Raw genomic sequence first — 14,888 nt, 5'->3', positions numbered from 1 at the left:
CAAATGAATTGCAGCATAGGTGACATTTTTTCCTCGCAGGTTTGGTTAGGTCAGCATTCTTAATTCTACAAAAATTGTATTTTTACTTTGGTGCTGACAAGAATCATGTCCCTTTCCCTTTCTGAGCATGGTACTTAGGTCCTATCTGATAATATTTAAGACAATCATACAATTAGTTTAACTTAACCTATAATTAAACACTGGGATCAAGCAAAAACATGAAGTCATATTCCAAACAACCTTGAACTTCTGTTTAGTCTAGGAATTTGATAATGGGCTATTAGTGTCCGTCCAGATCCAGGCAAACTATTTGCCCCCCCCCCCATGAAGTATTTTGCTTAATTCCTTTGAGTAATTGTTGACTAAAGTGGTTGAAAAATGGGCTATTCCAGTTGAAATCCATACACTTCCTACTAAGACATGACCCTCAATCTTCCACACCATTTGGGTGACTGCATTTGACATCTACACCCCCTGTGTGGAAGATTAAGGACATGTCTGCCATAGAGGGTGTATGGATTTTAACTGGAATATCCCAATAAGGGTGTCCACTTAACAAACTTTGTTGAAAGAGATAAAGAGATAATTATAGCAGCAAGACAGGTATGTATTAGTAATGTTTTCAATGTCAAAAATGACTGGATGCCAGGGTATTAGTTAGCCACCCGCCCACCCGTCATTTTGGACGGGCAGTTTGCTCCTGGGACAGGCAAAATTAACTCCAAAGAAGACCAGAGTAATAATTACTATACTTTACTTATAGCAATAGCTATTTGACCTGACTGAACCCCAGAAGGGGCAAAGGTCTGGTTTATGTTTTCAGTGTTAAATTTTGGACGGGCAATTTTGGTGAAAATTATTGGCACTTGTCAAATCCTAGCTAAGACCCTGCTGAATGCAGGTAATAAGTGTAGGGAATCTAGGGGCAGAATGTTCTATAGCTTGTATAGTAGTGTTCTCAAAACTTTCCCACTAAATTATATCTTCTACCCATAGAGACCATACTTACCAATCAGAATGAACCGATAGATGAACATTTCTGCCTGTAAGTATGAATCCCATGGAAGCTGCATGTCTGATGCAGTGTTGTGTGCCAAGGGAGGACTGTAGCACTTACAGGCAAAGTCCCTATCACCAAAATCCCATAGAAAGTTGAATATCCTGTATTTGAACACATATAAGTTGTAAAAAATAACCCTGCATGTTACTTTTTTTAAGTTTTCTTTTGCTTCCCCAGGCTTCTCACTTTCTCCCGTGCAGCTGTACTTAGATTTTCTTTGCTTTTTGTTTCATTTTAATGCTTTAGATTTTATGTCTAATTCGTGTTTGATTTTTTTTCTTTCTTTTTATTGTGTACAGCTCGTCAGTGGCTAGTGCCTCAGAACTCCCGCCAACACCCCAGCCATGGGAGTAAGCAGATGTCTCTACAATGCCTGCCTTATGTTATAGGAGGACAGACTCCATCCTGCCAATCGTCTGCAACTTCCGTAGGATATATAGCCGCTACAAGAACGGATTGTCTTGTCGGACTTCTTCCAAATAAAAGAGGAAAATGATACCATCCATGTATTGTCCATGCCATTGTAGCCAGACATGGCTTGTATTTAATATATTATTATTATTATTATTCTCACCAAGTGATGCTACTGAGTAGGACTTTCAACAGGGTGTTTCTAGAAGAAAGTATGGATTGACCAAGTTTGGGTACTGTGTGAAGTGCCATTATCGAGATGTGAAGAACTCAACTCAAATGTTGTTGTGCTATATGTATAGAAGAAAAATATTTGCAATATTTCATCACAAAATTACGGTCTGCAGATGCATACAGGACATTTTCTACAGCCTGTATTTTTTATATGTGGGTGCAGACCGGTCTGAGAGGGGCAAAGTTACGGCATCAGATATTGAACTCATCGCTGATTGCTCTGTAACTATGGAAACCACTAAGAACGCCATACTCATGGCTGCAAGCTGTGTAGAGAAGATGAACACTTAGTTGCCATTGTGGCTGACGGATTCTTTTCTAATGGTTTGTAGCCAATCATAGGGCATCTTCTATTCAGTACCTGGTCAACTGGAATCTTTCAGTATTTATGAAGAGAGGAGAGGAACCCTGTTGTACTCGTATGTAGAGCTTGGTGAACAAAAAATGCTGCAATATATGTAAAAGTGTATAGAAAAAATGGTACCACATTTATCATGTACTTCCTTTGTTTAAAACTATCAATCACATCCCTCAGATTTGGTCCTTGTTGCCTTTCTGTTTGTCCCTGTTTGTCTTTTCCTGTTGACATATTTGTCAATTTATCTTTATAAACTAGATTTAGAAATAAGTCAGTTAACTTAGACCTTCAGGGTTTTATCAACTCTGAATTTACTGTCATCACCTTTGTACCTAATACACAACTTTAAAACAAGATGAACAAGCTTAACTTATTCAACCAGGTTTAGTAATCAGTTTACTTGATAATCAGGGTTACTGACTTGATAAACTGGTTTAGTCAAGCAGTTCAACTGTTCTACCTCATCAGTTGTGCTCTTATTAGACGTAACTTTCTGTGCTGATATTCAGGCAATCATGGCTGGGGTGATGAACTAAAAAAAAAGTCAAATCATGGAATCTAAAACAGATGCAATTAAACAATTTTGTACAAGTGTTGGACAAAATGGAGAATGTAAACAACTTATCTGTTTACTATTGATGTATGTCAATATGTTTACCATTATATATTGATATATGTTAGTATACAAATTGCCTTCAGTATTCATGTTCATATCTTGTACATATATCTAAATTAAAGTGCTCCAACATGGTACATGCATTAACTGTTGGATTTGGTAATTGTAACGGGCATTATTGTATTATTCAATTTTCTGATGCTGGTTTTTTAAACCACATATACAATCATTTTGGTTTACTTTATTAGAGAGCTTGCAATTTTCAAACATACGTAATCATACGCCCGTGCATCTATTCAAAATCATGTCACATGAGAGCGATTTTGAATAGATGCACAAGCTCTCAATTATCTCAACTTCAACTTCCAAATCAGCAGATCAAAATAGCATACATACCCCAGTTTGTGATGCTTCTTGTGAGAAAAGAAGTTGTATTTATCTTTCAAATAATCATATATATGTCGTATACTGTGTGGTAAGGACCATAAAATTATGTGTGTAACAAAATTCAACCCAGTATGTATGTTACTTATTGCAACAAGCTCCTGAGCATGAGATGATCTCTACTTCTGTTGCACAGTTTGTTGAATTGCTGGTTAAAGATCAGTTCCCTTAATGAGACGTTATTGTGGTGGGTGTCCCTGACTGAATTGGAAAGGGGCATGTTCACACGCTAATGTTTCCAAGAGATATGTAAGTTCAAATGTTCATTGTGCTGTCTTTTTGTTTCTATAAGAAGTCCACAGCAATCAGTTGGGCTATTCCAGTTGAAATCCATACACCCCCTGCGGAAGACATGACTTTAATATCCCACATAAGGGTTATAGATTTCAAATGGAGTAGCCCATTTAGGCAACTCCATTTGAAATTCACACTCCCTGTGTGGAAGATTAAGGTCATGCCTTCTATAGGGGTGTATGGATTTCAAGTGGAATAGCCCATCATGTTATAATAATTTGCTTTGAATTGTGCATAAGGGTGAGATTGTCGAAATTTGTTGTGAAAAAAATCCACTCAAAGCAGTACTATATAGCAACTCATGGACATGAGGGTTGAAAACCAAGCAGATGTTGTAATCAAGTTAAATCAAAAGCAAAACCAAGTGAAATATTCAGCTAACCAGGTTTAATGTTTGGAACAATGGTCATGCTGCTTGACACCTCCAGATTGATAGTGACGTACGTCTAAATGTCTCTGTACGTGCGAGAACATTCCGATTACGCTGCCTTTACACAGGAACATATTATGTTGCGATTCCAGTTTCGGGTACACAACCTAAAACACAGTAATGTTGAGTACTAATCTCAGGGTGACAAGCAGTATAGCCAAGTTAAATATCTTGTGATGATGTAATCTTGATTTGACCCAAACAATATAACTGGGATCAGCTTATTGCAGCTATAGGTGTACATTAAATCATGTCCTACATAATGGCTACACCATTTGCACCTGTCACAGTGCTAGCAGACAACCAGCCTACATAGGTGTCACATATACCTTGTTTGACACTATAAAAGGTGACGATTACACCAATCAAATGTTAACTTGCACTTGCATAGGTAGCCTGCACCTGTTGCACAATATATAGGTGTTGCATTCATCTGTCTTTATGGCGCCATTCTATATCAATCCATAACATCAAGAGGACGTACGCTATTTCGTGAATTTCAGTGTACACCTGAAGATGTGAAAACTGATCCAATTGCACAAGATAGATAATGAGGCAGTTAATATTGTATCTAAACAAACCAGGTTTAGTAAATAGTTAAACCAGGTTCGGTGAATAGTTAACTTGATTTATCAATCTCTTGGCCCATTGTAAACTATGTAACTGCCCTATGCAACATGTGCATGTGGGTTCATTATTTATTTTTTATATACATTTATGTGAACTGTGCAATTGAATGCATGCACAGTAATGCTGTGTCTTCTACATACTCAGTAGAGAGAAAGTATGAAGACCAAGCAAAGATAACTCTTGTCAGTGTTGGAAATCCCAAATCTTGCTCTCAAAATGCTATTTTCATAAGTTTAGATAGCTTGGCAAACACATTATATTTGCAAAGGTATTTAAATAATTGTTAAACATACCTATTTAGCTCCTACCAATTTATATTCTACCCTTCAGTGCAAATATTTCACTTCAGTACTGATTCAGTTAACTGGGACATGAATATATAACATTATTATCACTTATGACATTAACTTAAAAGTAGTGACTCAAAAATATTGGTGCTTTTAGAATTTTTTTTTTGATAGAATAAACTTAAAAGGACTTGAATTCCCCATGGATGTCCCGTAAGATTTATATGAAAAATTGCAATGTTCATGTTTTCAATTGAGAATAATAATTAATAACCAAACTAATTTGTGCAAAATATTGCATTACACTAATATGTCATGAAATCTTTTGTCAAAGCAAATAATACCTGTATACATAAGGTGATTTGGCTATTGCTAATATTCCACCCAGTTAGGCAACAACAGATCAGCTTGGAAACTTTGTGAAGTTGGCCATTCCTTGCCACAGATTGTGTTGCTGTATGGGCTAGAAGTATTTGTCAATCAAATAATATATCCTGCCCAGATAATGTGGTGTGCAGTTGTCACAAAACTCAATGATATCACAGGTTTCTGCAAATGTGCTACAACAAGTTACTGTTTCAACTTCATTTACATACATGACCCATGCATGAATGAACTGATGTTCATTTTGATTATTGAGTGGGCAGGTTATTGAGTGGGCAGTATTTCATCGATTTTTAGCTCAGTTGGTAGAGCATCGAAATTGTAAATCGAGGGCCTGGGTTCAAATCCCAGATAATCGGTGAAAGTTTGTCTCTGTGCTCATGGATGTGAATGAATGACATCATCGTAATAAGTTTGCTTGTACCATGTGTGAGGGAACATAACATTAAGTTTCCAGTGATGGAATATGAGCTCTTTTGTTTTATTAAGTGACTCTTATCATCTGTACCACTAGGAGTTGGTGTTTAACAAATATGCAGTGGGTTATCACAGTACCAGTATGTTGTAGCGGGTGATTGTGCGAGTGACCGGCTGCACCAGTACTTTGATAACGGATGGTGTACTCGTTAAAACGCTAACTTCTAATGAATTCATGTGAAGATAGCCTATATCTACCTATTAGTGTGTACCCCATTTACAGAGCACTGCAAAATTTGAAACGTTTGACACTACCATAACGCTGTGTATACACTATTATTTTGCTTTGACATCGGTTAGACAAGATTCCTGATAAACTAACACATAGAGTAGCACTGACAGATGAAATAAAACTGGAAATACCAGAAAAATGCAATCATAGAAAAAAGAAGAAATATTTTAACTTAAAAGGATTTGAGGATTTGTACATTTTAGCATGTAAATGAAGTAGCAATGATGTTATACCTCTCTTGTTTATGTGTGATATTTTTCTAAGAGTGTTAACAACCTATTTTGTTGGCGTTGTAAGATTTTTTTGTTCATATCTGATGGCATGGTCTTCAGTGTGTTCAGTATAAGCTTATGTGTCTGAAAATATTATTGGTGTTTTTTACAGAAAAATGTCTAGTGAATGAGGGATCTCAGCTTGTATAGCCAGTTTATGTTAATATAAGAATGAGTGTTCTCAGAAAATGCCAGAACTGTTGTTCCTTTGCCAGTAAATAAATGCTTAGGTATTAGTTCATAAATTGCCAAGTATAAGGAAAACAGTTAGGAGTAGTTAAATAGGTTTGAAACCAAAGACCTGCTAATAGTTGGTTTTACTGTGCGTTTGGTAGTGACATTGGTGCATATTTCATTGGTCGCAATATTGAATCGACCATTCTAACCTAATATACATACTGTACAAGTGCAGTCAAGATGAAGTCAGTGCCACGTCTGACGGAAGCTTGACCACTCAAACAGTGAATGGCTATACTGGTACTGTGATGAACGTAATCGTTAAAACTTATTATTAAGTGCTGTTTGTCGTAACAGTTACAGTACAGACACGTAAAAGCACGCACTGATGTCACCACAAAACTCAAGGTGGAATAGCATAGGTTATAAGTCGGCGAATGAAAGATGCCTCTTGCCTTATTAATGGGTGCTTGGGTGTGCATACTATTTGATAAAGGTCATCAACTGTTGAGAGTTAAGAAATTACAAAGTATGAAAGACAGTAGGGTTGTACATATAAGCACAGAAGATTGTACAAGTACAATAATAATACTGGGCATAGGAATTCAGGGTTCACACAGACATAATAAAACGGCAAAGTCAGGAAATTTTAATATTAGTCATGGAAAACCCAGAGAGAGGTTAAAAAAACATGGACAAGTCATGTAATTCTTTTCTAAAGGGAGACTGTCAAATTTGTAATAAACAAATGTTTAAGGGAGGGAAAAGAAGACTACATGTTGTTCGTTCGCTCAATTGGGAGGCAAGGAAAGGTAGGATGAATGAGGGTTGGTGACAAACTAATTTCAAGTTTCTTGATGTACATGTATTATTCTGTCCGTCTGCAATTGGATGAGTTTGTCATAAGTCATGGAATTTTTTTAAAATCTGTGAGAACCCTGGAATTGATTTGCTTATGTTTTAACAATCCTTTATAAGCCAGACTGATATGATAAAAGAACGGCTCAATTATAACCAAAATAGTAAAAGAACCACATACAAGCAAATTATATTTCAGTACCAAATAACGAAACAAGTGAACATCTTTCAGAAATTAGTAGTATTGTTTTTGAAGTAACATTCCTGTTGTAACATAAAATATATGATTATAATGAAATCAATATGCATTCAAGTAATCAATACGTGTCTGTGTGTGTGCATGCTGTATAATCTCAAACTTAGGTTTTATAAGCAATCAAAAAATGACCTGTAACACATTAACCTATAACCTTAACCTATAACCTATCTTTAGTGACTATCTAGACACAGAAACTGATGACGTTGGAAATATCAGAACAATGACTTTTCCTTTATATTGGACTGAATCTGTATTGATATACCATGCATACCGTAATGGATCTAATTAATGATTGGTACCCATCAGTTTCCAGTGATTATGGATATGACTGCCACATCAAAATACAACATTGGATCCGCATAATTTGTCATATAACAACCTATTATGGTCATTGCAAGAGGATCCAGCACTTGCTGAATTTCGAAGAAGCGTTTCAATAACCATCAAAACTGATGGGTACCAATCATTTTGATACAGCGTGTAATACTACATGCCATTGTATTGTATAATAACAGTGAAATTTGAGCAATCTACCTGTATTAAGGGCCCGTACCTATTTACCAGTGTGCAGCCTTCCCCAGCCAAGCTGCAGCAGCCACTATGTTTCAGCTTCTACTGAATGAGGGATTCCTCAACCAAGCTGGGGGAAAGCTGGGCATTATTATTTAAGTATGGGCTTTAAAGCTCTTGGTGTAACATGCAAGGGGTTGACTCCTATCATAAGGTATCCACAACAACTTGATGTACATGTAGGCTGTATCTGGTATTAAGAATTGGTAATCTTAAAACATCTTAAAATGGACTCAATGTGGCATCTTATCTATCTATATAGGACTATAATTGTGTGACCAATATAACTGTAGGAAAGTGTGTGCCTAGTAAGAATACCTACCATTCAGTATGCAGATCATAGCCAATATTATTCTTCTCGCTTGATAATGTAATCAAAAGTTTGTAACCGTGATGCATTTTATCTTTCAAACGTTCGTTGCAAATATTACACTATAATCATGGATTATTTAAGTCTACTTGTATTGGAAATGATACTTGTTTGTGGTAATCAGATATGTCATTCAGTATCGGCATTAGCCCAGCTTTTTTGTTTCAATGTAATCTATTTAACAAACAATTGTGTGCAATTTGGGTATGACGTAAAAAATGCACTTTCTGTTAGCGAGCTAGGCTAGCATCCTCTGAAATGGCCTTATTAAGACTGACCTAATGAATCCATTCCAGCGTTAGTCTTTATGCCTATTTAAGAACAAATTGATAACCAAAACAGTATTTCTAGCTAGTGTTTCCAAGGTAAACAATGTAGCCAAATAAAGCAGTATCTAGATACCGTTGTTTTAACTTTCCAATATATAGGCAATATTAATAGGAAATCCTATTGACATGTTAATGCAAGTGAGGGAATTAATCAATGGGTGTATATTAAAGGCATTATGTTCCAGTTACTGTCATATAGAACCATTTATTAGCTTTTATTGATCCAAGATCATGATGAGCTAAATTTGTTTATTTCAATTAACGCTAAAAATGGTTAATAATACCCTTCTTGTATGTTGTAGTATATACTACACACTCTACAAGAAAGTTCCAGCTGTAGCCACCTCTATCATGCACAATGCATCCCAAGTTTTCTATGTATTTAAACCCTCATAGCCTCAATCCCAAGGGTAACGTTCAATTATATCAATAGACATGGACCAAGACTACATGTACAACCAGCAAGACAGGTGCTTCCTGCAAAATGTGATGTACATACAATTCAACTAACCATTGACTGACTATTGTACACAAGTCTATGGAGATGATTGAACTATGCATTCTGTTGGATTTGGTTATGAGGGAGTATCTGTCGGCAAATCCATGTACAAAAATTCCAGGTAATCAAAACTTGTACAGGTCAGAGGTAAATTTTTGTACTTATTTTCACGTTTTTTGTACTCCAGTTTTTTGATATGTAGAAGCAATGAACCATGTGATAGAGTTAGCACGAATGAATAGGATGCAACTGAAGACTACAGTGTGTTTCAAGAAAAAACAAAACAAATCACCTGTGATACTGGGTGAATGCAAGATTGTTGTAAGTGACTTAAAGTATTAAGCCACTTACTACATTCTACTTTCTGCCCATGGATATTTTGATTGTGCAGTTTGTGTATCGCCATCACATCACGCCAGTGTATCTTTCAATACATTGAAAGAACAGTGTGCTAGGTTGAAAATAAGGATATTCATTACTAGAAATTACAGGATAAAAGTTTTTTCTTGAAACATACTAGCAGTAAGGAAATTTACAATTTCAATAAAAGCTGCCCTTACGATTTGATGTTAATTTAGTGTTATGTTATTTGGAAAGTATTTGTAATTTTATTTTGTAGTTTCCATTTTGTATACAAGAAACATCTTGAATTATTGGCTCTAAAATGCAAGCTATTTTGGAAAGCCATTTATCTTTTACTTTTACTTTTATTTTTTAAGGAACAAAGTCCAGAGGGCAGCTATTGTTGCAATTGTTTTCCACTTCAGAACCCAATGTCGTCATTGCTGCAATCATGACTTTATGCCTAGTGTTTCTAGAAGGCATTTTGTAGGTTTTATATATTATCATGTGCACATTTTTATCAATGCTTGTGTGAAGTATGTATATTTTGTGGTGCTGAAGATTAGGGGACAGTATGCATTCTGTTGGGGTATGTTTCTTTGATGGCTGTATTTAACCCCATGCCATGAGATCTACCTGCCGATTGGCCAAAAAGAAGTTTTCATTATCAATTGGCCCAATCAGCAATATTGTTAGAATAATTTCACCACACCAAAAAATTGGGGTGAATTATTTGCAAAGCTCCATTCTGCATGATTGGTGATTAAAGTAAAAATGTCATGTAATTGACCAATCAGAGGCAATGTCAGATCGGCAGGTAGTGCTCAGGGGGTTAACACAACTACTGGTTGGTATAGTACACAATCATAATTATGAATCACTGGCCAGTAGTTGAGTTTTAAAGCCATGTCTTATACTGAGAATTATGTTTAGTTAGAGAATATGTTTATCATACTGAGAGTAGCATTTAATGTCATGGAAATACCCTTGAATATGCTAATATTGAAACAGTAAAATAGAGTTAGGCTATAAGTGAACCATTAATTTGAGAGACCCCTATTGTTTTCTATCTAGGAACCTTTTTTTGAATACCAAAATATTATGCATCATTTGAAAAGTACAAGGCTGTGAACTATTTACCAAAATAATTGTGTCACCCTATTACTGTATATGCAATAGCATATTGTCTATTATATCAACTATGTACAACTGTCTTTTCTGGTGTGCATAAGAAATAAAATAGCTGCTATGTAAATTAATCACCAATCAACAAGGTATAAAGCTACCTTCAGATGTCATTCTTGTATGTGGCAGCTATTTTTTTACATATTTTTGAAACCATCTGGGGATGTCTCCCCATAAAAAAGATATTTGTAATTAACAGGGTTTGTGAATATATATAAAAAAATATTTTAAAAATATAGAATGCAATTTATAAAGAATTTGTGTCATTTAGTAATTGTTGATATAAATTTGTTTTTTAAAAAGTGATTTTTTGATCCTCTAGTATGTACCTTATCCAACTCATTGTATCGAAATGGTAATGCTTCAAGTAATTTAGTGAACACAAATACCTGATTAACGGGTGTTGGATGGCTCTGTTTTTTTCTGTATTCTACATTAAATGTGTATTGGAGAACTTTCTGCTGTGTATATGATCATTGTGAGATGGTGTAAAGAACATTTTGAAATGAATTTTGTTTTAAGATTCTTATTTGCCTGATCTGATCAAATACAATCCATATACCGCTGGGATTATATTTTTCTTTTTGAATATTAAAAAGTTGTTCAGTTGACTTAATTTGGTTCGTAAAGATCATGTCAGACAAAATATAGAATATAGTCTTTGTTTTGGAGCACTAGATAAAAAATGTTCAGTTTCTTATCTCTCGACTCAAGGGTTAACAGCAAATTTTTATTCTGATTGTTGGGAGTGGCCTTTGCTTTTTCTTGGAACAAAGAAATACAGAGCCATTCAATGCCTGTTACCAATTCCAGAAGAAAAATACGTAGCAATATTTCTAGAAACTAGTAAGTTCAATCAAATACTAATACTGCCAGTAATATTATATCGCTGAATGTTTGAAAACAAATGTTGCTAGGATAGTTTTCCTTAGTAACACAAATGCATCACTTACTATTTGAAGGCATTATACCACCTGTTTTTCTATATAAAAATTATATCGAAGCCAAATTTTCTTTCCAATTAGAAAAGCATATTATACCAAGATCCATAGATATTTAATTTCAAAAGATGCATTAATTGTGCTCTGTATGATAAATCATGTCAAGAGAAGTGAGAGTGGTGACCCACAGGTGCAAATATAAAAGGGGAAAACTTGCATTGTATAAATTTATTTTCTTCTGTACAGTAGAGTCTAGAAAATATATGAAAATATTATTATTCTAATAAAGTTGTAACAGTGTAGTTGATTTTGTAGTATGTATGGTCAGAGGAGCTTTGTATCATGAAGGTTTTTGTGTACTCTGGTGAGCCAGTGTGTAGGTAATCAATTCTCATGATTATGTACGTACATATGTAGTGTGCAATTGTGGTTTAGTTTAGACAATTATTCATCTTAATACAGCTTAGATTCTTTACGTAGTTGTGATTGGGTATATGTTCTTATGTTATAACTAATACAATGATTTTGTGTTCATTTTGTATTATTATTTTTTTCTAAAGCTGTTATTGTAGAGTGGGCGGACATTGTGTCAGTGAGTGTGGATGGAAAACATCACAAATAAAACAATTCTTTGAAATTGAAATAGATGTGTTACTTTGTTTCTTATTGGATATCGTATAAATTGTATATTTTGGACACCAATACTTGATTAGATCAAGATACCGCGTTATTGTGCGCAAAAACAGAGAGATACACAGATGAAAACAGACCCATGGACGACTAGCATTTCTTTGCCTTTTGGTGGGGTAATAACTAGATTGCCAAGTCATTTTAAATTAATGGTTGTGCATTTGATTTCAACTGTACCTTTGAACAGAAGCCAAACATTGTTAATCGGTGAGAATCCACACTTTTCCAGTAGTGTCAGGGGCTATTTTAATGTGCCTCCTGGCACGTTTGTGCAGTGAGAATAAAAATCTGTGCAGTGAGAATTAAAAATCTGTACTTAAAATATATTATGACCAGGAAATCTAAGCAGTTCCAATGCAAACACAAATCGTTTTCTGCCAAAACGTTTTACAGACAACATTTGTTTAAATGTCAAGTTATGGTATAAAACATGTTTTCAGGACCTTAATATAATCCAACATTTAAACATTTTGACAAAAACAAAAATGCATTTAAAACTTTTTAAAAACGTTTTAAAAACATTGTGTGTTTGCTGGTTCCTCCTAAAAGCAAGACTGATCGAGCAAAAAGGTTTAATTTAGTGGTAATCAGTCAAACATTCATTTTTGGAGAAAAAAATCAAGCAAATATTGCTTTACAACGACTCTGGCAATGCCCCCATTTTTTCTATCACTCAGGACTTGGGACAAGCGGATGCGCAACAGGCGTTGGGCAAAGTAGGGCAAAGTAATAAATTGTGTCCATTTTATGCAATTTGGCGGAGTTTGTTATGGTTTTTGCATTCTTATTAACATTTGTAAACCATAATACCATTTGTAAACCATAAAACTCGATATCAGTAAACCAGCTGCAGTGTACTTTCGCCATACAACTAGGTACAAAAATTTACAAGAATCTGTAATTTCTCCACTTTAATAAGTAGAGACATTAGCTACATGTATTTCAATGGGGCTTCAATTTTGTCAATAATGCTATTTCTGTTTTTTGTCCAAATGTTTCATTTCAGAAATAAATAAATGACAATTTTTTTATACTTCGCTGAGATCAATGAATGGGACTTAAACTAGGCCTTAGTAAACCAGGTGTGTACTATCATCACGCTGTAGCTAATTAAAAATAATGACAGGTCAATTTAAGGGATTTACATTTTAAAGAAAACCTACCCTTCTAAATAACATTTTCTTTTCTAATTAACATTTTTATAGAGATTAATTTTATGAAATTGTAGGCACCTGTGTACATTTTGTGCAACTTTACAGAGTTTTTATCAGTTTTGCATTCTGATTAACATTTTTCAATTGTTAACTTGGCATTAGGGGTGGTGCAATAATTATGTGTACCCCCCGGGGGGTGAATTATAGGGGGGAGCAAAGATTTTTGGCAGGCCAAAAGGGGGGGGCAAGCATTTTTGGCAGGTCGAAAGGGGGGTCAGCGATTTTTGGCAGGTCGAAGGGGGGGGCAAGCAATTTTTGGCACAGATATTTTGGGCACCGTTTCTATATTATGCCCTAAAAAGGCGAGGAAAACGTTACTGAACACGCTCAAATATGCAAAATTTCCAGCTCGTTGCGCTCGCATTATATGTTAAGACAATTTAAGGTTTTAAATTCAGGGGGGCAAAGATTTTTTGCACGTCAAAAGGGGGGGCAAAGGTTTTTGGCACGTCGAAAGGGGGGGGCAAAGGTTTTTGGCACGGCCAAAGGGGGGACAAGCGATTTTTGGCAGACCATTTTGAGAATTCACCCCCCCCCCCGGTACACATAATTATTGCACCACCCCTTAGTGAACCAGGTGTATACTTTCCACGGGATGCTTTCATCAAGTTCTAGCTATAGGTTTAAAAAATGACAACAAGAATTGGGTCATAAGTATGCACTTTCAACGATTATAGATTTTATGATAGCTATTTAGTGGCAGAATATTTACAAAATAGTTAGTCTAATGACGAGCAGTTTGGTTAACATGTTTATCATTTGAAATATTCTTAATCATGTAACCAATCGCGGAAAATATTCTTGGAAACAACATGTTGTCCTAACAATGATATTTATACGTGAACATTTGGTAAAATTGTAAATGATAAGTACGTTAATTTTAGAGCTTAAAGGGTAAATTTTTGGATCTCTATTTATTTCAGGTGGTGGCAGATGCGATATCGCCATTTTTGATGTCGCCATTGGATTAACACATAATCATGAAATCTTCACAAACAATTCTAAATTTGATATGTGTGTAGTGTCAAAGCAAAATTATCTTACTCTAAAACCGTTGGGGTACGACAATGTACCACACTGTAAGTATGTTGTTTTTCAATTTATAACTGCTAAGGGACCGTTCACAAACACTTGTAAGGGGGGCCTGATGCAAAAAAATTCATCAGGAAAAATTTTCAGGGCCCCCTTTTACAGACCTCAAAAATTGAGATCAAAAATATATCACCAAATTGAGTGATTTCTAAAATAAAATTAGAAACTGGAGCGGGGAACACAGCCCTCGACCCCCCCCCCCCCAGTACCAATGCACAGCCTGCTTGGGCAGA

At 35.3% G+C, this 14,888-nt stretch overlaps 1 protein-coding gene and 1 non-coding gene across 3 annotated transcripts in view; both read left to right on the top strand.

The window, feature by feature from the left end:
- The window catches only part of LOC140154318 (serine/threonine-protein kinase NLK-like), a 43,164-nt gene extending 40,150 nt beyond the window's left edge, over positions 1–3,014 (top strand). Inside the window, exons 10-11 of one of the 2 annotated variants that reach the window (XM_072176901.1) lie at positions 997–1,045; positions 1,360–3,014. In XM_072176901.1, coding sequence (XP_072033002.1) covers positions 997–1,021 — 25 coding nt within the window. In that variant the 3' untranslated portion in view covers positions 1,022–1,045; positions 1,360–3,014. The remainder of the gene's footprint in view (positions 1–996; positions 1,046–1,359) is intronic. The other variant, XM_072176893.1, reaches the window with a different exon arrangement.
- A 2,421-nt stretch (positions 3,015–5,435) lies between these two features.
- On the top strand, positions 5,436–5,507 carry Trnay-gua (transfer RNA tyrosine (anticodon GUA)). Its single transcript has one exon. It is a non-coding gene; the product is annotated as a tRNA-Tyr (tRNA).
- Positions 5,508–14,888: the final 9,381 nt, after the last annotated feature.

The sequence above is a fragment of the Amphiura filiformis genome, chromosome 1, assembly GCF_039555335.1.
Source record: "Amphiura filiformis chromosome 1, Afil_fr2py, whole genome shotgun sequence".
NCBI classification, from domain to species: domain Eukaryota; kingdom Metazoa; phylum Echinodermata; class Ophiuroidea; order Amphilepidida; family Amphiuridae; genus Amphiura; species Amphiura filiformis.
The sequence above is the reverse complement of the archived record's forward strand: the minus strand, read 5'-3'. Positions and strand labels throughout refer to the sequence as shown.